The 27,864-nt window shown below is 47.7% G+C and overlaps 1 protein-coding gene across 8 annotated transcripts in view; it reads left to right on the top strand.

Annotated features, from left to right (window-relative positions):
* The first annotated feature begins 1,663 nt into the window (after positions 1-1,663).
* The window catches only part of Acsl1 (acyl-CoA synthetase long chain family member 1), a 69,730-nt gene continuing 43,529 nt past the window's right edge, over positions 1,664-27,864 (top strand). For 2 of the 8 annotated variants that reach the window (XM_087901017.1, XM_048455600.3), the window contains exons 1-2: positions 1,664-1,821; positions 23,979-24,205. In XM_087901017.1, the coding sequence (XP_087757143.1) occupies positions 24,011-24,205 (195 nt within the window). In that variant the 5' untranslated portion in view covers positions 1,664-1,821; positions 23,979-24,010. The other 6 variants (XM_048455602.3, XM_048455603.3, XM_085680281.2 and 3 more) reach the window with 6 other exon arrangements.

Below are 27,864 nucleotides of genomic sequence, written 5' to 3'. Positions count from 1 at the left end.
TTCCAAGTACATGCTTGCCCTTCTTGCCACCTGACTCTCAGTTTTCACAATGGTGGCACCACCTCAGAGGGGTATGGTGAGCACTCCATAGTTTATTATCATTTATTAGTCACCTAGTAAATGATATCTCTTGTTGAAATCATCTACTTTATTGTGATTTTTTTCTCAAGTCAGGGTTTCTCTGTGTAACAGTCCTGGCTGTTCTTGAACCACCTTTGTAGACCAGGCTGGCCTTGAACTCACAGAGACCCGCTTGCCTTTGCCTCCCAAGTGCTGGGATTAAAAGCATGTGCCGCCACTGCCTAGCTGTGACAATAATCCTTGTCCCTCAGATTCAAAGTTTGCCGGGAGCAAACGCTGTTGTAACTGGATGACTGACCTCCGCCAACAGGGAAGGTAGCTCTTAGCAAGTGAATCCGTGAAACAATTTGCGTTGTCGTTGTCCTTTTTTCTTCAAAATGTCAGCATGATCTGAGGCTCAGTTTAGCCACACTGACCAGTTCTGGACACTGACCACGGTGCTCATTCTAGTATTTGATTTTCCTAAGAATTATCTTAAAGTTTTGGAGTGTATTTAAATTTCTTATTACATTTATTTGGGGGAGGGCACACATGCGCATGGTACTCACAGTATGGGTCCCAGGGATTGCACTCAGATCACCTGGCTCTCCGACATAGGTGCACTTTTTCCCCAGTGAGCCATCATCTTGCTGGCCTTGCACTGGCCTTTGGAAGTAAGCAAAAGGTCAAATCCACAGAGCCAAGGCTGAGCAGGGCAGATCAGCCTTTAGAATTTGGCAGGTGGACATCATCCTTGAGCAATGTCTGGTCTGCTTGCCACTCTAACTACCCCAGAGCCTGGGTCGTCCAGAGATGCGTTATGGCCAGGACATTGCGGAAGTCCAGTCTTCCTAGCCAAGGGCTGTGGCGAAACCTGGTGTGGGGACCGTGGTGAAACTGGATTAAAGGGGGTCGTGTATACCGGTGCTAAAGAAAAGATGGGGAACCTTCCGCCACCATGGTCCTTTGAAGCAGAGATGCTGGCAGAGAGGCCATGCCAAGCCATCAGCTGGGCAGAATGTTGAGGCTGGAAGAGCTAAAGGGTGCCTACAACATTCCAAAGCATCTCATTATCGGGGTTCAGGATATTTTGGAGTTAAGACACAGATTTACCCTTTGCCCTTCCTCAGATTCGTTGTGAAACTACGGGGCAGTTTGGGTGACAGCCTGGCTTTTGCTTGCTGACTGCCACGCGCGCTCTGGGACTTGCGAGAGGCCACGCCTACTGCGCGGCCTAAGAGGCGGGGTCGGCAGGACTGGGCGGGGCCTGAAGGGGGAAGGACCGGGTTTTGAGGGGTGGAGAAAACGTATAAGGAGGCGGGGCCTGAAGGGAAGGCTAGTTGCTGATGGGCGGGGCCTGAGGGGAGTGGCGGGCCTGAGGGGGTGGAGTAGGCCAGGCAGGGCGGGGCTTAGGAGGCGGGAATGGCGCTGGTTGGGCGGAGCCTGAGAGGACCGACGGGCCTGAGGGGGCAGGACAGGCTAGACCTGCGCGACAAGAGGGGCGGAGTCGGCGGGTTGGAGGGCGGGGGGAGCGGGCGCGCTAGGAGATGGGGAGGGGCGGGGCCAGGGGACGGGGCGGGGCGGGGTGGCGCGGCGCGGCACGCGCACTACCAGCAGCCCGGCCCTGCTGCTGCAACGCTGGTGGCGCAGGCAAAGGAGCAGCTGCAGCCGCGACTCCTTAAATAGCATCGCGACCCGGCGCGGGGCAGTTGGTGGACTGCAGTGACAGCCGCCTGTAGGGCTGCCGGGGCAGCGGAGGAGGTGAGTGCGCCAGCTACGAGGAGGGGCCGCGTGTCGGCCAAGGCGACCCTAGCCGGGCCGAGACTGGAGAGCCGCCCCGCGCGGCTCTGCGGGACGTTCCGCTTTTCCGGCCTGGCCTCCGCGGCCTCATTTCCCTCAACATCGGGAGGCTCCGGGACCGCCCGGGCGGCCGCCGCTTCCGGTGCCCGAGCAGGGTTCCCCGCGGACCGTGCGCGCGCGGCTGGTGCACCGCGGAGTCGGGGCGCGCCTCGCAGCACCGGTCCCTGGCTGGGGTGGCGGAGCCCTGCCCGGCTCAGGTGCAGAGAGGTGGTCCTGCCGGCTGGGGACCCTGGTGCCTCCGCCACCTCATCCCTCGTGCCCCAGAGGCAGGGATTGTGAGGTGCGCTCGCACCGCGCCTGGAGATGGACTGTCCCGGTGCAGCTCTGTGACGTGCCCCTGCGCCGAGCGTTCGAGGAGGGTCAGAGGCAGCGCCCGGAGCCCGATGTCATAAGTAGAAATTCTCGCGGTGTCTCCAAGAAGAGCGCCCACAGCCACTGCACACAGCAGTGATGGAGTCATTGATTTTAGGCAATCTGGCTTTTAATTTTTTTTCAAATTAGGGAGCAAAAATGGTATTTATCACCTTGAAGCGGAGACAGCGAATGCTGGTAGAGGACTTGAAAGAACACGTGGATTAGATCTAGAAACAGAAGCTCCATGTAATCAGTGCCTTATGCCAGGGCTTACAAACCATCTTTCCACTTCACCCAAGCTCATGGTTCTGGAGCCTAGTTAAGAATGGCCATTAAGAACATGTCTTACCGAGACATTTAAGCTTCTTGGAACGTGAGTATTCCCTATAGGACTTGACATTTGCTTATGTTTCTGGTACACGTTTTAACATGTAATCTGTAGTTATCCCAATGAGAATTATTAGCATAACCCAAACAAACAAAACACATCCAAATCCTTCAAGTTGTTCTGGTTCTCGTCATGTGTCCGTGACTGCGAAGCCCACCTAAACTTAGAAGTCTGAACTCGTGGTCTGCAATGGGCAGGCTTGAGAACACAGAAGAGCCAAAAGGAACCCACCGCTTGGAGCTACACGGTGAGGTGTGATAAGGGCAGAAAACAAACAGGGCCAGATCTTAGGAGATGTTCTTTCTTGTAGTTTCAGCTGAGAAATCCCTTCCTGGGGTGAGCCTTGAGGTGAAAATATGTCTTGAGCTAAAATCATGTAACTAGTGAAGGAAAACTCATAGCAACACATTTTATTGACTCACCTCTTCTTCAACAGGCAAACTTAAAACAAACATACAAACAGAGCTAACCTCCCCACCCATGGTTATAAGCGTTTGGACACATTTCCTTCCTGTGTCTGTTATTTACATTTTGTCCGTGTTTTATTATCGTGACAACCTGCCTGAAATCTCTGGGCCTTACAAATGTTGACATTTAACACATGCCATGTGACAAATGCAGGTAGGGGCAGAGTGTCTATTTATACCAGACAGGTCCTTTTTCAGCTCCCTCTAGGTTTTCTGAGCTAAGGGTGGAATAGTCAAGTGCAAACCAGCGTGCCACAGTGCGGTGAGTTAATGTCTTTAGCACACTTTCAGGTTTGATGTGGCTACCTAGTGCAGTATGGGTCTGTGTTTAGCGTACGGGGTCTGGGGAAGGATCAGGTGGTTTTGCCATTTACCACATTTATTTATGTGGAGAGATTTTTGTTTTTCTCCCTGTGGCTTTTTCTTTTTTCTTTTTTGCTAAGCTGTGGGATGGCTACAGTAGGTTCTAGCTGTTTATACTCAGTCATTTCGGAGTGTCATGTAGTTTGTAAGATCAGTTTCATTTGTTGGGTAAGCTCACTGTTGCTCCTTTGCATGTACCATCTCTTCTGACTGAATTCTATTTGTGCATCACCTTTAGAAATGTTTTATGGACAGTCTTGTTTATATGATGCAGCGTAATCAGCCATCGCTCGCTTTAAGGCAGCTCGCAGCTGGGGGGGGGGGGGTGTTCCCAAAGCCTCTTTAATTAAGCCTGACTGTTTGGCCCCGCTAGATTAAGGTGCCTGAGTTTTCAGCGAAGGTCTTCAGTCCAAATTGGGCAAACACTTTAGGGTCATGGTGTACCTTTGGCATTGTGGCCTGGAGGATGGATCTCCTCAGGGCTAATCGGAAGCCGCTGTGCTTGAGGTTAGGTGTCAGCATCCTAGTCCCCTGAGGGGCTTCTGAGAACATTCAAGAAGCGCAAGCCCTGCGAAGTCGAAGCTGGACGTGAGCTAGACAGGAGAGGCAGCTTTCCCAGTGTTTGTCAGAGTACTCTGAGATGACAGAGTGCTGGGTGTCAACGCCGGAGAAATTTTAGTTTGTGTGATCCTAGGGACGCAGGTAAGATGGACAAGGGGCAGAAAACTCTCTCATGAACGAGCTGTGCGAATTCTTCTGCTTTGTCCTGCTGCTTATGATTTCTTAGCTGTCGGAGGCAGTAGGATTTCGTCAGTTGTAGCCTTCGCGGAAGCAAGGTGAGGAGGTCTGAGGGCTGCAATCGAGTGGCCCTTTTCTTGTTCCCGACTGCCTGGGAGGGATGTCACTTTTACCTGGAGGTATGTGAGGGCTGGATTCCCTTAGGATGGGGTGGGGGGCTGCCAGAGAGCAGTATATGTCCTGTGTCCTAAGTCTGAGATTTCAAAACCAGTGGCTGAGTTCACCCAGGAGCCTGGATTAGTTCTCTTTATGGATTATTTGCTGGTCTTCAAGTAATAAGTAAAAATGTGAAAGCTCTCTAAATAGCTAAATCAAAGTATAGTTTTACTTTTTCATATTAGGAAAATAATATATACATAATATATGTGTGTGTATACACACAAACATACACATTTGTTATTAAACAAGGACATATAAAAAAACTAAAAGCCTTGAAGAAATTACTTCTGGGTTCATTTTCTTCCAGTTTTATGAGCAAACTGAAATTTTTTTTAACTTTAGAACTTGTCCTGGAACTACCTCTGTAGACCAGGCTGGCCTCGTACTTAAAGATCTGCCTGCCTCTGCCTCCCGAGTGTTAGGATTAAAGGCGTGCGCCACCACTGCCTGACAGAAAAGTAATTTTAAAGCATTTATTGTCATTTGAAGTTGAACATTTTGACAATTTTTTTAACTAACCTTTATTTTTATTTTATGTGTATGGATAATCTGTCTGCATGCATGTTGTGCAGTGCCCGCAGATTTCTAGAAGTTGTAGAAGGTGGCTTTGGCTCTCCGGGGACTGGAACTGCAGATGGCTGGGGACTGCCTTGTGAATGCTGGGAATCAAACCTGGGTCCTCTGGTAGAGCAACCAGTGCTTGTAAGTGCCAAGCCATCTTCTACATCTTTCCAGCCTGACAAGTCATTGTTAACCCCCTAAGTCGGTTACACAGTGATTCCCCTTGGGTATGTGTTGTTTTGAATAGGACTACTTTTTGTTGATTTCAGAAGTTTACCAATCTCTTTTCTCTAGTTTAACATATGCATGTTTAAAATAAGCCATTTTCTTTTATTAAAAACTCGCATGGTGTTATAACTGATTTGAAAATTGTGAATGAACGGGTTTTAATGGGCTTTCGGGTTCATGTACTGTAGTGGGAACTGTTGAAATAAGGATTTCATGCTTCGAAAGATGAATGGGGAGAAGCGAGTGCGTCAGAAAAGTGCGCTTTGCCTTTCAGACTGTTTCCCCATTTGGGGTGCGACTTCTGATAAACATATTATCTACCCGTTCGCAGGGCTATGGCTGCTGTAGAAATTGGCACTCTCCACTCGGGGTTGTTGTAGGAGACATGTCTGGAGCCACGAGGCCAGAACGCCGTTGATTAAGCAGAGTTAAGGAAAGCTGCAGCAGGGCTGGACTCTCCCTTTAGGTTCAGCTGTCAGTCAGCCGAGCAGGACCAGTTTAGGGACAGGAGCAGTGAGGATACCAGCCAATAGGATCGGATGTTAATTCATTGGTTTCCCAGCAACCTTGTGAGACACGTCCTAGACTTTGACACAGGTTCTCAACCTTCTTAATGCTGCGACCCTTTAATACAGTTCCTCATGTGCTGGCCACCCCCAACCATAACAATATTTTTGTTACTACTTCGTAGTTGTAATTTTGCTGCTGTTATGAACTGTAATGTAAATATCTGATATGCAAGCCCTATGAAGGGCCGTTCTACCTCCCCACCCCCAAACGGGTCTTGACTCAGAGGTTGAGAACTGCCACTCTGTGATACTTAGAGATTAAGTTGCCCAAGGCAGGATTTGAGCCTAGGCTGCTGTCTGGCTTTGGGGCCCGTGTTCTCGAATGCTTCCCACGCATGTCTCTCTGGAGCTAGGATCCCCAGGCCTAGGGAGTTCTACACTACTCCTCTAGTAACAAAGCCAGCCAGGTTCTCGCTTTCTGTCTCGTTTACCCTCAGCTGTGAATGTTCTCCTCCTCACACGGGAGTTCCCAGAGGTAACAGCTTGTTTCTGCATAGTGTAGTATGTGACCGAGATCACTCACTGCATAGCTCTAACTTTCTGGAGAACTGAAAAGTAATTAAGAATTTAAAATCCTCTGCCTTTGAACTAGGTCTTGGAAGCCTAGCGCACAGCCAGGGATGCATGATCAACGCAGAGTGTTGGAGACCACAGTTGGGAACAGGTCCTTAGCGTAACACAGATGGCAGAGCCCAGCACTCTGATAAGAGATTCACCTCTCTGTAACACATGGGTTTGCTCTCTGCTGGGTATTTAGGGAGCACTTTTACCCGCTTCTTGGCACGGTACGGTGGTAACGTTGAAAACGTAGCAGATGAGATAATAGAATCCTCTGTCTTCGGAGCTTGCAGGCACTGTGGTATTGTCCGATGATTTTGCGTCTCTCCTGGTTAAAGTACAGAGCTAGCAGCCGTGGGCTAAGTATAACAGGGCTGCTGCGGATGAAGGCAGGTGTGGTGAGCAGTGGTGGAACCGTGCATGGTCACTTCTATCTCTTGGCACCTCAGCGTCCCTTCAGACAATCCCCGGCCTCTGAAACAGCCTGGCTTCCCATCTCACTGGTGCGGTAACTGTGGCCGCAGCAGTAGGAAGGGAGACTATGACTCAGACAAGGTTACACAACCTGCCTTCCCCTCTGGCCATCTCTCTCTCTCATACACACACACACACACACACACACACACACACGCAGATGGAGTTTGTTCCTGGACCCTGGGCCTGTTCGAGGAATATCTGGCCCCTTGTGTTGTCCTTGACTTAATGTCCTGAGACTCAGGTAGCCAGTTTCTGCTTATTGTAATCTACTCTTTGCCCAACACTTCCCAGCATGCACCTGTTTCTTCCTTCCATTCTTAGTAAGCTCACAGTCTGTTATCCCCCGTGTTGACAGAAAATGCCCTTGTTAAGAAGAAAACTAAGAAGAAACAAATCTGAACACAACAGCACCTGTAATTCCAATGCTTGGGAGGCTGAGGCAGGAGAGTCACTGTGAGTTGGAGGTCAGGCTGGGCTTCATAGTGAGTTTCAGGATAGCTTGGACTAGGTAATGAGACCCCCATCTCAAAAATGAAAAAAAAAAGGAGGTGATGTTGGTTAAAGGGGGGGAGTTCTGAAGCAGATCTCTAGGGTGAAAACCATCACAAAGTATTTAGTTAGCCTCGCGAGGGCTTCTACAGCCTGGCTCTGGTGTGCTGTTTTCTCTGCCTGTCTCAAAGCCCCATGAATTGGGACACTGGGACAAGCCACTAGGCACGTGGGACTGAGGGCTCTGAAACCTAAGACTCCATCAGTTGTCCAGATACCTGAGCTGCTAGCCTGTATCCTGGAAGGAGGTGGAGGTGTAGGCGCAGGCCTCGAAAACCCTGTGTCTGTATCTCCATAGGCCTTCCTTTACTGTGGATCTTTTTCTCCACCTTTTCCTCAGAGAGCTGTCACTCAGAGGTACCTAATGTGACTCTGTTTTCAGACTCATTCATTGGAACCTTGGGTTCTCTAACAAGCAGCAGGGGTGCCACAGCAACCAAGGTGGTAGCTAAAATGTTGACGTCCGCCTATACCAGTTAAAAATGGCTGTACTCCCAAGTGTCCCAACCCCTAGTTCAGAAACTGGAGTCCCTTTCAGTGGCTATTTAATATTTTGTAAGCCTTCTGCCTCTGACTTGCAAGCTTCGTGGTATGGGTGTATATCTTTCCTCCTCATCCGAGCATTTCAACCATTCCGTGACCTCTAGTGTGACCTCTAGGTAAGAAGGGGACCTGGTCACTGTCATTTCTATATTTTCAGAAATGTTCCTGGGCCCTGCCCTGGCCCGAAGAAGCGAGGTATTGTCCTTGACTTGTGTCCCCAGACCCCGTCCATGGGCACGGTCTGCTTATTCTCCTGTACTCTGAACAATAGCACCCAGCAAGTGGGCTCCTGGTCCTTGCTTTGATTGTTAGTGCCACCAACCAAGACTGGAGTCTGCCACCTCCAGCGTAGACAGTGAAGGCTCTTGGTTAAAACACAAAACGGGTGGGGGTGCTGGGAAGGAAGGGATAGCTGCTTTCCCTGAAGCCTGGCTCTGACCCAGTCCTTCCTGCATAGAAATAGTCACGGCTCCCCACAGTCAGGCCCCAGGTCTCTTTTTAAGCTTGTCTGGTGGGGGCTTCTGTAGCCTGGCTTCAGCCTGCTGCTCCCTCAGCATTTCATACCGTGCCTTACCCCAGTAGTTCCTTCGTAGTGTCTTGATTGATCAAAACTGGGAGGCATAAGCAATAGTGGAGAGGGTGCCTGAATGGCCTTGCCCTGTAGTCAGATTGATGGCTATCTTAAATGTCACCATAAAACCTTCATCCAACCACTGATGAAAGCAGAGTCAGAGATCCACAGTGAAGCACTGGACTGAGCTCCAAAGTCCAATCAGAGAGTGGGAGGAGTGAGAATACGAGCAAAGAGGTCAAGAGCATGACGGGAACACCCACTGAAACAGTTTACTTGAGCTAATGAGAACCCTGGAGCCAGCATAGGACCAAACTAGGCCCTCTGAATGTGGGTGACAGTAGTATGGCTGGGGCAGACTGTGGGGCCCCTGGCAGTGAGACCAGGATTTATCCCTACTGCTTGTACTGGCTTTTTGGAACCCATTTTCTTTGGAGGGATACCTTGCTCAGCCTAGATATAGTGGGGAGGGCCTGGTCCTCCCTCAAAGCAATGTGCTAGACTTTGTTGTCTCCCCATGGGAAGCCTTACCCTCTCTGAGGAATAGATGGGGGTGTGCTGGAGGGAAGGTGGAGGGGACAAGAAGAAGGGAGGGAGTGGGAACTGGGGAACTGAGATTGGTATGTAAAATGAGAAAAGATAGGGTTTTTTTAACTAATAATAATAATAATTTAAAAAATGGCCCCTGGCAATAAGACACATTATCTACTCTGCTAAACTAGATTTTAGCAATTAAGATCAAGGAGTTGAAAATCTGTGGACCAAAACGCATGTTTCCTGGAGGTGAACTTTGGGTTCAGCTCAAGGGTTTCTTTCCTGTAGTTCAGCAGAGATGAGAAACAGGTGGTTCTGGGCTTCTCAGGATGGGAGAGGAGATTAGTGTCGAATTCTAGCTAATCTTGCATAACTGTACCAGAGCCGGCACTTACCTGGTATTCCCACTTTAAAGGTGTGCCTTGTTTCCCTGCCAGGAGTACATCGGTCAAATAGGTCTCTGTTCCTTCTGTGGGACATTGTACCTCAGACAATCTGTGAGGAATCCTAGCATGTGGAGCTGACAGGGACCTTTCAGCTCCACAGGGCCCCCAGAGAGGACATATCTAAAATCCAGAGGATATAACTGAGCAGTCCAGAGCCCTGGGCTAGCCTCGGAAGACAATGCCAGTCTGGTGTTCTTTCATGACTTGACCTGGAGATGAATTCAGGGACACAGAGTGTAAGCAAGGTAAGGATCCTTAGCGTTGGTGCTAGGCTGAAGCTATAGCGTTCCCAACCCAGGACAGATTTTCCTCAAACATGGCCAGCCTCTGAGGTTAGCATGACTCTGTGTCCTTAATTCTCCTTGTTCCAGACCAGCCACCCTTGTCTTGTGGCCTGGTGACAGTCTCCAGCAATGCCTCTTTCCATCAGCAGGTGATGGTAGGTGTCTTTATCCTGTATATTGTGGTCCCTTTTGCAGGCTTTTAGATGTGGCAGGCATTCAGGGGCTTATGTATTGTTGCCCATGTGAAGGAACTGGTGGCAGCTCCGGCAGAAACAGGTGAGCCTTGCCAGGCAGGTGCCAGAGAGGATGGTGTCTGGTAAGGGTTGCGTTCACTCCTGGTTGGGGAGCAGCTAGAACATGTATTAGGATGCAAGATGGAAATATTAAAAATATTAGAGATACTTTTTAGTCTTTCTTTAAATCCAGATTTGATTTATGGCTACAGAATATTTTGCAGAATATTGTGAGTATGGTTGATGAATGAAAGCATGTACATGTTGCAGGTGTGTCTGTTCGTCACTTAGTGGGATGGTAGGAGAATAGAAAACCAGAAAGTTGTCTCCTCTGCTGCCAGCTTGGCAGTTGAGCTCCAAGGGCCACCTTTTAAACGGCGACTCAGTTCGGCCGACAGGGAAAGAAGCTGAAGCTTCTCTCTGGAACTAGGCTCTGAGCCGTGTCAGCATGCACGTCTGACTTCAGGGGAGTTAGTAAAAGCTGGAGCGCTTGGATTTTGTCCTGTAGACGTGGTGGTGTGGAAGCCTTCGTGAGACAGATCCTTTATTTTCTCTGTGGTTTACGACCACGTCTCCTGAGGTTTGGGCTGCCTTGGTATATAGTAGGAGGTCAATGCATATTTGCCAATTGAGTACATGGACCTTTTCCTTGCGTGGAAATTAAATACTGTGCTGGATTGGCTGCCTCAGCTCAACACTGAACTTGTCTCCCTTTGTTTAGATCTTTGGGCTGTTGGCAGGATGCATTACATGTGCCAGTTTGGCTTACAGCCACCCCCCACACAGTTTCTGTACCTATAGAGTCAGAGGCCTGTTGGCACCTCAGAGTGTCTCCTGAATGACAGGGTGTGTGGAACTTGCTTTAAAATATTTTTTTTAAAAAAGAGCATAATAAAACAGTATTAGCAAAATGTTAGCTGTGATTGAAGTTGACTGGAAGATAAAGGTACCTGGTAATTTTATTGTACTATGTGGACTTTTGAATAGATCGGAAACTTTTGTAGCATGAATTAGTTTAAAACTAATGTACCTTGTCTATGCCAAACAGGTAACATCCAAACTTGGCATTTAGTTTTTCTTTTTCCTGTCCTTTAAATAGTAGGCCATTGTTCTGTAATCTTCCATAACTTAGATTTGTTCTGTGTTTAGCTTCCCTAAGCCAGTCACTTCTTACGGTTACCTGAACTCTGTAATTTTAGCTAATGTCCCATGGTGTCACAGATCCCTCTCGTGCCTCCCCACACAATGAGCAAAGTCTTGCTTAATCTGATCTCTGTTTCACCTGTTGCTTTTTCCAGCACCGCTCAGTGCCTTCCACAGAGACATAGGGGCCCATGTTCTTTAAAGGTCCGTTCCATTCCCAGCTTTAAAATATTTTAAAGACTTCGTTTGTTTCTGCTTTTTAAGCTACCTGTCGAGGTCTGTTAATCTTCAAGGGTGACTTCCCTGACCTTGTGAGTGGCTGTCCTTCCCCCGGTGGGAGTCCGTATTTGTATTCAGTTGGCAACTCACACTGTGTTGGGCTAAGCCATTTCTCTAGCTGACCGTTCCCCTGAAGCCGTGTTCTATTTTAAGAGGTGTGAGTAACCCTACCCAACGTGTGCCCTCTTGAGCCCTCTTATCCAGGTCGCTGCTATTTGATAGCTGTGACCTCTGAGTCGCTGGGCCTGGTGGACTCCTTGAGGACAAGGACTGAGTCTATTCTCTCTGCCATCCTGACCTAGGCCCCCCTGCAAGACATGGCTGTCTCTGTAAACTAAGCACTCCGGGGTGAAGATGAGCCTCCAGTAGCTATTCCATAACCGGCTGACAGGAATAGTGTCCTAGGAGAGAAATCCAGCCTCCTGGTCGCTGAGGCTGCCAGTTCCTAGCCTGCCCCTAACTGCCTCTTGCAAGGCTCCTGCTCCCTCAGTGCCCCCATATGGTCTGGCTTTCATGGCACTCTCCCTCCCCCTACCTGTCTTTGATTGTTTAGATTTGGCTCAGTTCCACCTTGGCCTCTGCACAGCCCTCTGGTGGCCTCTAGCCTATACACAGAGTGTTTTCTCCCCTCCAGATGCCTGCAGCCAAAGGCCTTACCGCTTTCTTCCTTCCTACCCTGAAGTTATCTGCAGCGATCTGTGTATGGTTAGCTCCTGCAGGTGCATTTGCCTTCACTCTTCTCCTGAACTTGTGGAAGGTGGAGGAAACATTGCTAGGGCTTCATCCTCCTGGCAGTGACCTTCTGTTTGCAAAGGGCTAATGAAAAAGTTTTATTTCCCTCCAATGTGCAGGGTATTGTTTGGTTTGCAGTGAGGCCCTCTCCGAAAGGACTCTTGCGTGGAAGTTGCTCAGAGGGCTGGCCAGGGCCTGCGCCAGGGCCTAGCTCAGGACAGACAGGGAAGGCTTAGCTGTGTTTTCTGGAAGAGCTTTATAGCCCATCTGTCACTCCTTAATAGGGCGGGTTACTACTCTAAAGCCTTGTGTAGCAGCTGGAAAATACATAGATACAAAAGAACATTAACCAACCTGAGCCTGGCCATATCTTATTTATCCTGAGAATTGATTGAACATATAGTTACTGATTGATACGGCAAATTTTGTGTTATGCATTTATAATTAAAAATCTGGGAGGGGGAGTCAAATGTAAAGCATAATAAAATAATAATGTTTAAGCACTATGTTCTACTATATATTACTTAATACTTAAGAATAATACTTCAGGGGGTTGGAGATATGGCTCAGAGGTTAATAGCACTGGCTGCTCTTCCAAAGGTCCTGAGTTCAATTCCCAGCAATCACATGGTGGCTCACAACCATCTGTAAGGAGATCTGGTGCCCTCTTCTGGCCTAAAGGCCACTGCATACAGTACACTGTATACAGAATAAACAAATAAATCTTTAAATAATAATAATAATAATAATAATAATACTTAAACACTAAGTTCTATGGCCTATTACCATAGAACTGCTAGATTTTTATGATTTATTTTTATTTATAGGTTGTGGGGGGTAGCTCTGTGTGTCTGTGTATGTGTGTAGGTGACTACCTATGTCCACAGAGGGCAGAGATGGTGTGTGTCTGTGTGCCTGTATGTGAGTATGTGCAGGTGACTGCCAGTGTCCACAGAGGCCCAGAGGGATGTGTGTGTGTGTGTGTGTGTGTATGCTTGCATGTGTGTGTGTGTGTGTGTGTGTGTGTGTGTGTGTGTGTGTATGTGTGCGTGTGTGTTTTTGTCTGTGTGTGATTATGTACAGGTGGCTGCTAGTTCCACAGAGGGTAGAGGTGTGTGTGTGTGTTTGTATGTGTGCAGTGTATGTGTGTCACTATTTGATTATGTACAGGTGGCTGCTGATTCCACAGAGGGCAGAAGTGTGTGTTTGTGCGTATGTGCATGTATGTATTTGTGTCTGTGTGTGATTATGTACAGGTGGCTGCTGATTCCACAGAAGGCAGGGATGTGGTATGGTGTGTGCGCGCGTGTGTGCGCGCGCACGTGTGTGTGTGTGTGTGTGTGTGAGAGAGAGAGAGAGAGAGAGAGAGAGAGAGAGAGAGTATGTATAGATAACTGCTTATGTCCACACAGGGCAGAGACATTGGAACCTCATGATGCTGGAGTTCCAGGTGGTGCTGGGAACAGAACTTGATATGTTCTTAATCACAGGGCCATCTCTCCAGCTCAGAATTGGTGACTTTAAGGTTTTCCTCCAGTATCTGTTATCTGGGATTTCAAGGTGTGGGTAGAAACCTGTTGATTTGATTTTGGTGACAGGAAGACTCCACCATCTTTTCATGTTGCAGGGGCCCCCATGGCTTTCTTGACACAAAGAGAAGCAATTTTCTGCTGTTCCCATCCCTTCTTTTGTGCCTATTATAAGGCTCGCACTGGCAGAGGCCCTGCTCCTGACCACGCAGCTCGTCTGGGCATAGCCAGTACCTGGAATGGGATGCTTTTGCATTTGAGTCCAGAATTCTTGCCACGTTTCTGTGCTGTGTAATTTCCTAGTCACTAATGGACAATATGGGCCCTGGGCAGAATACCTGAAGGGACCTCAAGGATTGGCAGGGTCCCCTTCTGAAACACAGGGACCTTCCCTCCTCCTGTCTTCAGGCCCTCAGTGAAGATGCTTCTTACCTACCTGGGATCCAGCCCTGGCTGTGGTAAGAGGCAGGGAGTCCCTTCACTGGTAAGTTGTTCTCCCTTCTCATGGTGGAGTTCCTCACCCCTGATTTCCTTTGTAAGGTGGAGGATCTATCCTTGTGGGTTACTTTTGTAGCCAGGGGAGTTTTATTTTCTCCTCTACCTGCTACAGTAGTAGTAGGCTGTACTTATGTTGTCCAACATGGTGAGACCGTGATGTCATCCTCCTCAACCTCCAGTCTCGTCGACGTAGCGAGGACTCATCCTTGGGTCAGGTATCATCTGATGTAACATGCCCTGTCAGATGCAGCTAATGACAGGAAGTTTAATCTTCAGAAGCCTCTTCTGTCTGCTTCCTCAGGAAGCGTTAGGTGTCTACCCATTCCATCCACTGAAGCTGGTTGACTGAGGCAGCCCCTTCTGTTCAAGTCCGTTTTCTTCCCTAGCATTTGTCGGTAAGCATCCCTGCTTTGTTATGATGTCTGTGCATAGGACAGTGTTAAGTCAATTAATATTCTACTATCTTAGTAGCTTATGTTAATTATGTGTAATGGGTTTATTATGATATTGTTATTCATGTATGTAATATGTTGTAGCCACCCCTCCTACCCTCTTTGTCTCCTTCCCACTCCCTTTAATCCCCTTCCTCTTTCCAACCAGCCCCTCTCCTATTTGCTTTCCTGACCCAGTGAGTTCCATTAGTATCGTTTACAGGAATGTGGTTTGTTTACAAGAGCCTGGGCGCCTCACTGGAGGCAATACCACTGATGAAAATGCCCCCTGTCAGACGTTATTCATCTATGTATTAAATAAATATGAGGACAAATGGAATAATCTCGCTTCCCTTAGGGATCTTCTTCAATCCATCTGACTCAGGTTTAACCTGCTGTCCTACATAAAGGCCTTCACACCACCTAGGCATCTTCCTTAGGAGTCCCCAGACAGACAGATCTTCTTTGTGTCTATGTGGGCAGGGAGGGGGCGGAGAGCTAGATGTTGTGTTGACTCTGTGACTGACATGTGCTCCAGGGAATGCTGGACAGGTCCTCTAGCCGCCCACCCAGCCCTCTCAGTGTCTGGAGGACGCTCTCCTCATGGCCCTGTGCTGCTTAAGCTCCAGGGTGGGAAGCCCGGTGTTTCTCTGGTTTGCAGAATGCTGTTTTGTCATAGAAAACTCACCTGCTGAGGCACCCTGGGAGCCTCTCTTCTTCCTTGCTCATGGACTCTGTGCTGCTGTGGGCAGCATGCTTGTCTTAAGCCAATGAGGAGTCCCCTTCCCTGTATGCCCTAGGACTGTTCTGTTGGTGCTGACTAACTTCTCAGGAAACGAAATGGTCGGAGAAGGAGAAAACAGCGTGGGGGTGGGCAAGAGGACACATTAATGCAGACTCCAGCTGCTCCGGATCCCCTGGCCCACGGAGCTCACTCTCTGCCATAGGGACATGAGACTCTGCAGATGGGAGGAAGGGGAGGCCTGCTGAAGTTTGGGAACACCCTGGACAGCTCTTTCCTGTTCGGAGTCACTGTCGTATAAGTGTCTCTTCCAGGGGATTGCAGTGAGTGAGTCCATAGTAAGCATCTCAGAGGGTCACATACTCCATGGGAGATACTCAGTATAAGTCCTGTTTTGGTCTGGGCCCTATGTGAAGCACCAAGTAGGAGCAGACGGAACTACAGCGACTGTCGCAGACCAGGAGTGTGGAGCAGGAAGTACCAAGTCTCACAAAGGCCACAGAAGTATCCCGGAGTTCACCTGGAGGATGGGCTGCTTATCAGCGAGGTCATCCTGTAAGAATTTGTTAGAGAAAGTGCCCTCTGGCCTGTTCTTGTAGGATTTGGACATCAGAAAACAGGCCTTTCTCAGGAAGGGAGCCAGTGAGGAAGGGAAGTGTAGAGCAGACCCAGGCTGGAGGGGGGTTTCTTTAGGAAAGGCTGGGAGGATGGGTAAAGAGCAGGTACATGTGCTCAGAGGGGAAACTGAGGCCGCAGTACACTGTGGCACCTGCTCCTGTATTGGTGCAGGGTTAGAGGGAAGGGTGGCCACCCCCAACCCTTTGATCCCGTCCGCGGAGGAAGTCTTCAGGGACCATCTCCCAGTCTCAGACTCTGGCCTTGTCGCTGGTTCAGCTTTCATCCTCCCAGGCCCCAGAACTCAGCTCTCCAGTGCCTTATCCTTTATCTCCAGTTATTTACCAAATCTCTGCTTTTTATAAATCATTTAGAATTTTCCTTTGGTCAGAGTTAGCCTTTGAGCTGTTTAGAAGTGGGCAGTTGCCCAGTGGCACTGGGTGAGTTGTGCAAGCGGCCCCACTGTCAGCCCCACACTTTCCATCGCCCCAGACAAAACCCCTGCAGCTGTTGGGCAACATCTCCCATCCCCCTCCCCTGCCCCTAGCCCCCCCCACCTCGTGACCTCTGTTCTACTTTCTGTCCGTAGTTCACCGATCCCGCATACCTCATGTAGATCAGATCACGTTCGTCCTTTCCTTTGGCCTATTTCTCTTAACCGGGTGTTTGCTACACTCGTTCATATCACCTCTGTTGTGGTGTTTTCCTGATTTTCTTTGAAAGGCTGAATGCTCATCTGTTGTATAGATGCCTGTGTACACCACAGCCTGCTTATTCCTTCATCTGAGATGGGCATTTGGGCTCAGACACTGGCTTTTAAAGTGTTGTGTATGGAGGCTTTTTGTCATTAGCATTATGACCTCCCCCTGCCTGGCTTCCAGTTCCTTTGCCTGGGTCACAGCTCTGACCTCTCAAAAGTCCAGAACCTTTGACTTCAGCCTGGGTTTTGACTATGCCATCCTCTCTTGAGTGTGGAACAGGAGCAGGGGATGTCCTGCTGTTTGGATTTTTGACAATAACCCCCTCATGCAGTAAAGAAAGGCCGTGATGAAGATCACATTTAGCCCTGTGTGTAATTGCATAGTCTGGGGTTCAATACGCTCACTGTAAGTGCTCAGCGGGCACTTGACTCTTAGAGCGGTGGAGCTCGGGCCTAGAAGGATGGCTCAGTGGTTCAGAGCACACACTGGCTGCTCTTCCAGAGGCCCCCAGGTTTGGTTCCCAGCTCCCACATCATGGCTCCAAGGGCTCAAGGCATGCACATGGTACACATACCTACATGTAGATGGGCAGGCAGAACACTCATACACATAAAATAAAAATAATAAATTTTTAAAAATCATGACTCAACTGATGTCCCCGAATACCTTCCTTCCCCTCTCCTATCCACTTTAACTCTGACAGTTTGTTCCAGATTCATCTGTCAGTAGTGTTAGACCAAAGTAGGGAGTTGCTTCTCCTTGTCTTGTCTCTGTCCCCCAACCCTTTTGAGGGCCGTGTAGTCCCCTTCAGGCCCACTGTCTCATGCAGCCGCCTTGTTTTACCCTCTTGTGTTTGTGTTCCAAGTCTCAAGAGCAGGTCTGAGTTTTTCTGTTTGTCTAATGATTTCTCTAAGTAAGAGTGATTCTGTACTTGATTCCAAGGGCAGGGTTCCCTCCAGTCCCTTCCTCAGTCTTCATGTGAGAAGCCCATCTGTGTTCTCATGTGAGGTGTGCGGCCAGCCATTTGAGCAAACACCTGCCCCTGACGCCAGTCTTGGGATCTTGTCAAATAACGGATGGGCTATTTGTAAGGCATAGAAAAGTAACACAAGCTAGCTAATTTCTTTTTGGTGTTGACCTTCTGAAGAGAAATGTTGTCTTGCTATAAGAGGCTTTGAACATCACTTTAAAAAGCAATCAAGGTTATAAATCCATGGTTACAGGAATACATTTGATTATGAATCCATAATCACTGGGGGAGTGTTTAGTGATGAATGTATACATGATTGCAAAATCATTCAATTAAAGTAAGTTAAATTCAAGAGAAGAATATGAAGATACTTCACAGAAAACTGTGGAACCCAAAAAGGTGGTCTGAAAAGATGCCTCAGAACTGGGCATGGTGGTATAGTTTTGAAGTTCCAGAACTCTGCTAGGGAGGCTGATGCAGGAGGATTGAGGCCAGCCTGGCTATATAGCAAGATCCTCTATGATAGATAGATGGATAGATGGATGGATGGACGGACGGATGGACGGGCGGGCGGACGGACGGACGGACAGACAGACAGACAGACAAGCAAGCCTAAGTAGTATTTCCAGAGTAATTTAGTTTGTCACTTGGCTTATTTATATATGAGTTTAATGAATGTGGAGATTATTATGAACAGATGTTTGATCAGTCCCATCTGCATCTTTAAAATTTTATCTTTTCATGTTGATGTACTATATTTGGGAGATTTTATTGGGGGTATTGCATATGTGATTGTTGTGACCTACAGCCTACTATTATGGCCTTTACTCTTACTGGATAAAATAAGTACCTCATTGTATTTGCTTTTAAATGTTTTGTGTGTTCAGTTCTTCCTCTGAGAACTTTGGGTGGGATGGGCAAGAAGCCTGAGTATAGAAGTACTCAACTTGACTCCAGTATTTCATAAATCAAGTTTTTAAAAGCAAGACATCTCTGTTTTGTTTCTCCTTTTAAACCCTTCCTGGAAATTAACTTGGTAATCCACGGGATCAGTCATTTAAATGAAAATAAAATCCCCATTGGTGCATTATACTTGGTTGAGAGGAGAAGCCCTAACGTGGTGTGCGACAGTGATGGATGTTCTGTGGATCCCTTTTATCTTTGTGCAGAGGATCCCAGGGTCACCCAAGTAGTCCTCTGGGTTGATGAAATGGGTCAAAAGAACTGAGCGTGTCGGAGCTTCCTATGGTATGGCATTTGGCCAGCAGCCCCTGCCTCCTCTTTACTGGGGACTCCTGTTTGTTTGATACTCAGTATTTTCTTGTCTCTCAGGGCATTGGTTCCTAGGCTGTGGCTTAAACAAATCTAGCTTTAGGTGGTGTGCCAGACCGGGTTAAGGAGCACGACTCCAGTGACTCTGGAGTGGCAGACTGAAAGAGCAGCAAATGGCCTAGCTGCCACTTTCTTGTTCCTCCTGGGGCCTGGGCTCTGCCCAGCTAGTACAGGACAAAGGGGGCACTTTCAGCCCTGTAAATAGCTTCTTGTGTCAGGGGAAGGAGGTGGGGCAGGGAATGGCAGCATCGTGCCAGCTTGGCTTGCTGCATTAAGGAAAGATGTCAGGACTTCTCAATTCGCTGCTGCTGTCAGGCAAGTGTGCAATTTGTGTGGGTTTGTTTGAGGTCTGCATTCCTAGTAGAGCATTCCATCAAGCTGCTGTTCCTCATATTGGCGGAAGCTTGAGGAACGTCGGAAGGAGAGAAACACAAGGCTCTAGATCACTTGTAGAGAATAAAATGCTACTGTAAGTAAAAGAATTTTACTTTGCAGAATTGCAGGAGCTTGCGTGCGTATTTGCGCACGCGTGTGTGTGTGTGTGTGTGTATGTGTGTGTGTGTATTCACCCTCAGTGTCCCTAAGGGGAATGATGCCCTTGTGGGTCACCTCTGCCTCTGAACTACTTTTTTTTTTTATAATGCAAACACAAGAGTCACCTTTGTGTACAGTGGGCACGGAACCCACATGCAGAGGCCAGAGAGACAGGATCAGTGGTAGGTAGCATTTATGTAAGACACGGAGAGTTCACATGGGCTTCAGATTTAGGTTTCTCCTAACACCTAGCTAGGAGGACCCTTCTGTCCTGTTCTCATAGTTCCTAACTTAGAGCAGCTGGAGGGGACTGGAAGTCCATGTTCTGTGTGCAGCTAACCATGTATGTTCTGAGAGTAGGTCAGGGCAGCCAAGAGGAAGAGCCATTCATATGACTTGGGTTTAGAGTCAGGTTAGTGTCTCGTTCTGACAGACACCCCAGAAAAGCCTTTTTCTATTTCTGGCTCTGGTTTTCCTCAGGGCGATTTTACTATTGTGGTGTTGTAGTGAGGTGCAGAATATGACAAACTCCCTGCAGCTCTAAGTACAGCTGAATGGTGATTCTGTTCAAAGCTTGGGCAGAGGGTGCCGGCGTCTCTGGGTTTTGACAGTTGTGCTACCCAGTTTTCATTCTTCCCCTGTGTTGCCTGTCTCTGCCCGCATGCACCTAGGCGTCCTCCACCCTTGTCATTTGCTGAGTTTGTAAGCCTCTCCTCGACTAATAGTGTCCTGTCACCGCTGCTTGGTTCCAGCGCTGGCGGCATTTCAGACAAGCCAGCTGAACAAACCCTTTTTAAAAATATCTCGGTTTGCTATCTACTGTATTTCTGTATGCTACATGTATGTGGGTTCCACAGGCCAGAACAAGGTGAAGTTCCTGGGGCTGGAGATACAGGTGATAGTGAGCTGCCCAATGTGGGAGCTGGGGAACTGAACTTAGGCCCTCTAGAAGAGCAAGTGAGTGCTCTTAACTGCTGAGCCATCAGCAGCAGCGCGCACACTTTCTGTAAGCAGAGAAGGAGGGGTACACGGGAGTGTCTGCAGCCGAAGGAGCAGCTGGCCGTCAGCAAGTCTGTGTGTTCTACACTGAGACGTGTGTCTTCCTAAGACTTTAAGCCAACTGAATCATGTTATTAGGAGATAGCCGTGTGATGTATGTACCTGAGCTAAAAGCCCTGCTAGATGCTGATCTGGAAATTTGCTTTTGAAAACAAATCCTAGAGAATTCCCAACAGAATGCCATTGACTTAAGAACACAATGTGTCTTTTAGTTTTAACCACTTATTAGGAAGTGTTCAAAACCTATGAAGGACTGAATCTTAAGTATGGTATCGTCATAGAATGACCATTTACAGTGTCTCATTTCATTTGACTGTAAGCCCACCTCCACGTTTAAAATATCTGACTACCTTTTTCTTAACAGCATTGAACTGAAGGAAGAAAGGTTTATAATGCTGCCAGTGAATTTGGGTGGATTTAAATGCTTAGCATTACAGATCAGCACCTAATACCATGTTCTTGCATATATGCTATTAATATATGAGTCTCAGAAGATTTTTAAAACATTTTTCTTCCCAGCCTTATTAAACTTTCTTTGCACAATCCACTTATATCTTGGCTGTCAACTGCTTAAAATAGATAAGTCAGTCCCCTGTGTGTGACTCTATTTGTTTAGAGATGAATTGGTAGTCTCACTCAAGGATGTAACTCTGCTATATTCAACTCCTATAAATCCATACAATCTAGATGTTATGAAAATTACTCCCCAGACATTGAGGAAAGAAGAGGGCAAGGGATGGATAATGCTTCTTCAGACTCCGAATGATGAAGGGCAATGAAGACAAGTGGGCTAGAATGATTGGAAGTGAGGCAGATTTGCATGTTAGATCAGAAAGATGGTATGTATGCTAAGCTATAATATTGTTTGTGCAGTCTCAGTGACCGGTGCCAATAGGACCTGGGCCTGATTTTATCTGCTTATCCTGAAGTCTCAGCGTAGGCACCTATTTCTCAGAAGGGAGATGCCCACTGGACTTTGCTCATTTCATGCTGTTCCTCATTAGATGGTTAACCCATTGAAAGGCAGACTTGGTCCTTTGCACTGTCTTCCCAGGTCCTAGCACAGTGGCACAGCCTGGGCACTCAGATATGCAGGACAGGACGAGCTCAGTTCCTATGAATACACTGGGAACAAATACTCTCCGAGTGTATGTTGGTATCTTTCTCTCTGAGCTGTCTCATGGTGGTTAGACACACCACCCTGTATCTTATCCTTCATTTCAGTGATTGAAAAAAAAAAAAAAAACAAAAACTTATCCATTGTCTTTTTTTTTATTGGGAAGCTGAGCAAAATGAAAACAGTGTCTGTTTGAAGAACTGCCCCTGGCAGCAATGCTCACTGATGCTGGTCCCTGCCCATGGGTGGAGCAGTGGGGTGACTTACTCCTAGCTCCTCATTGGCCCATCCTCCACCCTCTGTTCCCCTGAGAAGTCAAGTATAGATTGTGTCTGCTAGTTACCTTTAGCCCAGTGGGCAGCAGGGTAGGACTTGGCGTGTGACTAATGCCCTGAAAGACCTTGGCAGGCCTGGTAAGCAGCCGCCAAGCTGCCCTGGCCCCCACCCCACCCCCATCCTCACTGCCCTTTTCTGATTTCGCTGTGGTGTGTCACCTAGCAGTCAGCTGTCCATGGCACAGATGGTGAGTAGGCACGGCTGCTTTCCTTCCAGAATGAAAACCTGAAGACTCTTGCCTGTCTGTTCTTTCTCTGCTATCATGTTAACCTTGAGATCTGTGTGTAGGTGCGTGCGTGCGTGCGTGCGTGCGTGTGTGTGTGTGTGTGTGTGTGTGCATGCCCCGAGCTGTGATAACACAAGCCTGAACAAGCTGAACAAACTTATTGTTATGTTGGGTCCTGTCCTATCCTTGGTTCAGAAAAGCAGCTTTGATACTCTGTTGCTCTGTAGGGGAAAATAGTTATGGTAGTATAGTTCTGATTTCAAAAGGTGATCTCTAGATTTCAAAAAAATGCTCTAGCTTTCAAAGGAATGTATGCTGTTTGACTTAGTGGCAGAGTGAGCACTTGTTGCAGTGCTGTGAAAGGTTAGTTCGGTCTCTCGGCTCCTTTCCTATTTCTTCCTTTGCCATGTGCCAGCCTTAGGGGCAATCATTCATTCATAAGCTTTTAAATTAGAGTTGTTCTTGCTCTCTAGTGCACACTTAATTATTTTAGACTCGTCTCTATATAAATTGCTTATAATCTGCAATTCGGGGCTTTGGTATATATTGATGTTCATCTAAGTTTCTTCTGTGTATCTTGGCTTCTTATTTTGGCTCTGTGAAATGTAGGTAAGCATTTTTATTACCGCAGTGACAGTGTATTCTGAGCTCTGAGAGCTTTGGTAGAGGAAATGATCGCATCTAACATTTATTGAGCAGTTTCTTGCATGTGGCACCATCCTTGGCTGCTGGGAATCCTGTAGTAGGACTGAAAGCTCACTGGAAGGGGTGCGGTTTTCATCTCCGTTTACAGAGACGCACACCAGGTTCAGCAAGGCAAGAGAAGCTATTCACACAGCCAGGAAAGTGCCAAGGCAGGCCTTGGTTCCAGACTATAGTCTTCAGTGCCTTTTTCCTTTCTCTCAAATACAATTCCATAACTCCTCTCCAGACTTCTGGTGTTTGTTTTAAAGTTTATGTGTACTGATTAATTTATTCATCTTAGGTCTAATATCTTGGGGACTGTAAAAGAAAGTGATCTAACTAGAACAGCCAATTATGGATCTCCTGACATTATAACTACTTCTGCAGGGAAGCTGAGAGACATGTTGAAATTTAGGCTGGTCTGTTTTACCAGTTGGGAAACTTGTTTTGGAATCTTTTGGCAGAAGCAACACCTCCTGACCCTTAGGTGATTTGGGCTTCTTCATACCTCTTCTCTCATGTCAACCCTGTGAGCCTTGACCGTGCGGGCTGGGTATGATTGATTAGGAGGAAGGGAACAAAAGATGTCATTTCCTTCTTTTGAGTCATTTGAGCATTTATGGCAAGAATTCTTTAAGGTTTTTTTGGTTTTCAATTTTTCAAGACAAAGTTTCTGTGTAGCTTTGGAGCCTGTCCTGGAACTAGCTCTTGTTTGTAAACCAGGCTGGCCTTGAACTCACATATTTCTGCCTGCCTCTACCCCCCAAGTACTGGGATTGAAGGTGTGCACCACCACCGCCCAGCCTTCTTTGAGCATTTTTAATGGAGTTATTGAAAACTTTTCTTACATACAATATAATGGAGAAATGGAACAAGAGTAAATGGCTAAAGTGTTACCAGGAAAATGAAATTTGACCGTGAGACCATTAGACTGTGGATGTAATGCCTCGATTGAGTGGCAAGCCATGTCACTAATGATTGGCCTGTGGGCATTCTGGAGAAGTGTTCTGCCCCCTGTAGTGATCCTGGCATCTTTCTCTCCTAACAGAATTCTGCCTAAGGAATCACCAGCACTGAACCATGGAAGTCCATGAATTGTTCCGGTATTTTCGGATGCCAGAGCTGATTGACATCCGGCAGTATGTGCGTACGCTTCCAACCAACACACTCATGGGCTTTGGAGCCTTCGCCGCGCTCACCACTTTCTGGTACGCCACGAGACCTAAGGCTCTGAAGCCACCCTGTGACCTCTCCATGCAATCTGTGGAAGTAGCGGTAAGTGGGGGGTGGGGGGCCCAGCCTGCCTTGTGGACTTTCGCTTCATGTTCTCTGGAGAGTTTAACCTCATTGATGGGTCTTTGAGGACAGTTTCTAAAGAGAAGTTGTTGGTAGCTAACCCATGCAGAAGCCAAGTAAATTACAGGGCAGGGCACGGGAACAGATAACGTGCAGTAAGTTAGTTGTCTCTCCAGTGTTACACGCAAGATAGTTCCAGAAATCACACTGAGCTTCCCCGTGCAGGCTCCATGTCAGAATAGAAAAGCCTACTAGGAGAAAAAGAGAACACGGAACCTGGTTCAGTAGAGAGGAGTCACCAGATGGTCCCAAGATTTTTATTTGGGGGCACATCTGATCTGTAGAACTCATACTCACCCCGTTGGAAGGGACTCCGTGGTTCCATGCAGGGTAAGGCTAAATTGGCACTTACCAGGGTAAGGCTAAATTGGCACTTAACAGTAGATCAGCAGCTGTTGAGGACGGGCACGAGGAACCAGCCCTCAGGAGGCATCTGTGCTCGCGCTCTGAGTACCGGATTGTCGTGAAGAAGCCATGCACATAACAGCCAGCGTGTGTGATTAGGAATATGGGTGGGATGGGGTAGGAAGCCTCTAGACCCTTCCATGAACATCCTTGGCGCTCCTGTCTCCTCTTCCTTTCCTTGATCTCTTTCCGAAGTTCACAGAAACACGTGTGATTGATTGCTGTCCTCAGGGCGCTTGCTTCTCCCCTTCGCACCCTCCGCTGCAGCAGCTGCTTGCTCCTCCGCTCTGGTCAGGATTAGCTTTCAGTATTTGTTACTTTCAGCACAGAAGGAGCTTGGGAAACACAGACATTCGCTGCTTCTAGGTGGAGAGGTGAAAGGTCCCCCAGCTTCTCCCCACATTGGTCGCTGTGGCCGACCAATGTGCCTCTCTGCAGACAGCCCTGGCCAGATTAATAGCTTTGTGATACTAATGGGGTTTTATTTTAAACAAGTTCTGGGCTTCGCTGATACGAAATTCTTAAACTATACCAAATGTGTCTGTAATTTGTGACGGATACAGGCAAGGGCTGTCTTCTGACAAAGCTGGGCTCTCTGCTTCATTTTCATGGGGAAGTGATGGTGTTCCCCCCAGCTTACCACACTCCAGTGAGGACTCAACTTTCCCTTGAGTGGGTGTGACTTTGTGGCATTCATTCTCTTCTGCATGGCACCTGGTACCATTGTTGTCACTATCAAAAGGGCAGGTGACAAGTACAGAGTTTAGACACCAATAATTCAGCAGGAACTCTTGGGAATTCCCAATTCTCACTAGAGGAGACATTGTGGGGACACCTGCAATGTGATTTTTTTTAAAGAGATTTATTTATATTTTTATTACATGTATGAGTGTTGTGTCTGCATGTATATACACATGCCATATAGCATGCAGATGTTCTCAGAGGCCAAAAGATGATGTCATATCTGGGGCTGTACATGGTTGTGAGCTGCCATGTGGGTGTGGGAACTGAACCTCGGTCCTCTGGAAGAAGAGAAAGTGCGCTTAGTCCCTGGGCTCTCTCTTTAGCCCTCACTGTGTGCTTTTTAAAGTTCCATCTTAGCATGCAGTGGTTGTTCCTTAGTAAAATAATTATGCATGTTCCATGAAGAACAGCTTAAGATTACAGATAAACACAACACTAAAATTATAATTTTACTACTCAGTACATAGGAGTTCTGATTTTTCTCTTAGTTTATAAGAGGTAGATTTAGATCTGAGTTTCAGAATTCAATGATTTTAGAAATAATGAATTTTCTTTGCTTTTTAAAAATTAAAATATAAAATTTGAAGTTTAAACGGTAGTTGGAGTCTGGTGTAACTCAGTAGTTGTGCACACATTATAGGGAGCATTTTTCTATGGACCCGTGTTGGCAACACAGACAACTAGCACTGATTTCTCACGGTGTTACTGACACCTGGCAGCAGTTTTGGGGCTGTTGTGTTTTCCCGCTTTGAAAGCAGACGGGTCCCACTCGCTGGCCACCTGCCGTTCGCTCCTATCCTGCTCCTCCCAGCTCATCCTGTCTCCATCGCTTCCCTTTCTCTAAAATGCACACGGATGTTAGGATGAGAAATGCACACTTTGGTCTGGATGCGTGTCCTCGCCACACACCCTAGCAGTTTCCAGGCTCTGGTTTGTATAGTACCAAGCCAGGGCTTGGGTGTAAGTTCCATCTTCAGGTTTCCTATGACCACTCAGGGTGGTAGGAAGGATGTGACTATATCTCCGTGGGCCCATCAGGAAAGGCAGGACAGCTCTGGAAAGTGGCCAGGCTTGGGATCAGGATCGTGAAGCTTTGCGGATGGTTTAATTAGGCTCTATTTCAAGAGTTGCAGCCCACCTGTGAGCCTTGGTTACCTAAAGACCAACCTCTCCCTTGGGGCTAGGAGGGACACCCACTTGCTGCAGATCAACGCTTCTGCTGCTCCACGACTTTGAACAGACGTGAAAACAGGTTTTGTGAGGGTGGGTTATTTGTTTTGTTTTAAACTCCTCCGTACTTGATATCAGATTGCTTATTTTCTTCACCTGCCCTTGCTGGCCGAGCTTGAATTCCTCATGTTCCCTTAGTGAGGATGCTGCTCACAGTGTCGACAGTGACTGGAAGCCTTTTCTGATTGGTTAGCGGCCAGGCCCAGGGGAAGCATCAAGACATGTGGAGGCTGAGAAGTGTGTAGACTCAGGCATGGGTCAAAGAAAGGTGTTTTACTGTAGGTACGAAGGAGAGAACTTCCAGAGACGTCTGGAAGAGTTCAGAGCAGAGAGGGAAAGTAGTGGATTGAACATAGCAGCCTGGGCCTGGCAGTGAGAGAAGAGAGGGAGGGAGGAGTGAGAGATGGAGGCTAAGAGGAGATCAGGAGAGGGCAAAAGGGGGAAAAGGAGGGTAAAAGAGAGGAAGACAGAGAGAGAGAGAGAGAGAGAGAGAGAGAGAGAGAGAGAGAGAGCGCAGAGCTGGAATAGCAGAGTGAATAGCTGTGGAGAGAGAAGCCCATGATCTACAGAAGTGTAGGGAAGGGGGAGGTGAGGAGAGCCAGGATGCCAAGATAGACTCTGAAATGTCTCACAGGTACTTGTGACACTGAGGGAGGCTGGAGACCAGTGTGTACTCGGATACGCTAATAGTCACCACAGATGGGCATTTGGCTCTTCTGCCAGTGATATGAGAAATAGCTTCTTTGGTCGAGGGAACAGGCTTCACCAGTTCCTGCCTCTTGTCTGACCACCAGTTTGGGGAAAAGAGTTTCCTTTGGGCCTAACAAGAAAGACAAGAAAGACGATAGAGACTTGACAGCCCTGATACATTCGTCTGACTTTGCTAACCTGCACATTTTATGTCTAAAAGCCTAAGTAAAGTCCCTGCCTAGAAGACACACCTGCCTGGCCTATGGTGTGTTCATTGCTGGTTTGTTAAGACCAGGGCTCTGGGGAGGAGAGTGGATTGCTGTCATAAAGGAAGGTTGTGGGGGAGGATCCAGTAAATCTGAAGGATCAGTGCCTGGAGCCTTGGGACTCAGGAGGAGGCCTTTCTGAAACCGAATATGTAGACCTGTAATTTTAGCACTGAGACAGGAGAGCTGCAAGTTTGAGGGCAGATTGGGCTACATAACAAGAGCCTGTCAAAACAAGCCATC

This window comes from Myodes glareolus, chromosome 23 (assembly GCF_982192425.1).
Source record: "Myodes glareolus chromosome 23, mMyoGla1.1, whole genome shotgun sequence".
NCBI lineage: Eukaryota > Metazoa > Chordata > Mammalia > Rodentia > Cricetidae > Myodes > Myodes glareolus.
The sequence above is the reverse complement of the archived record's forward strand: the minus strand, read 5'-3'. Positions and strand labels throughout refer to the sequence as shown.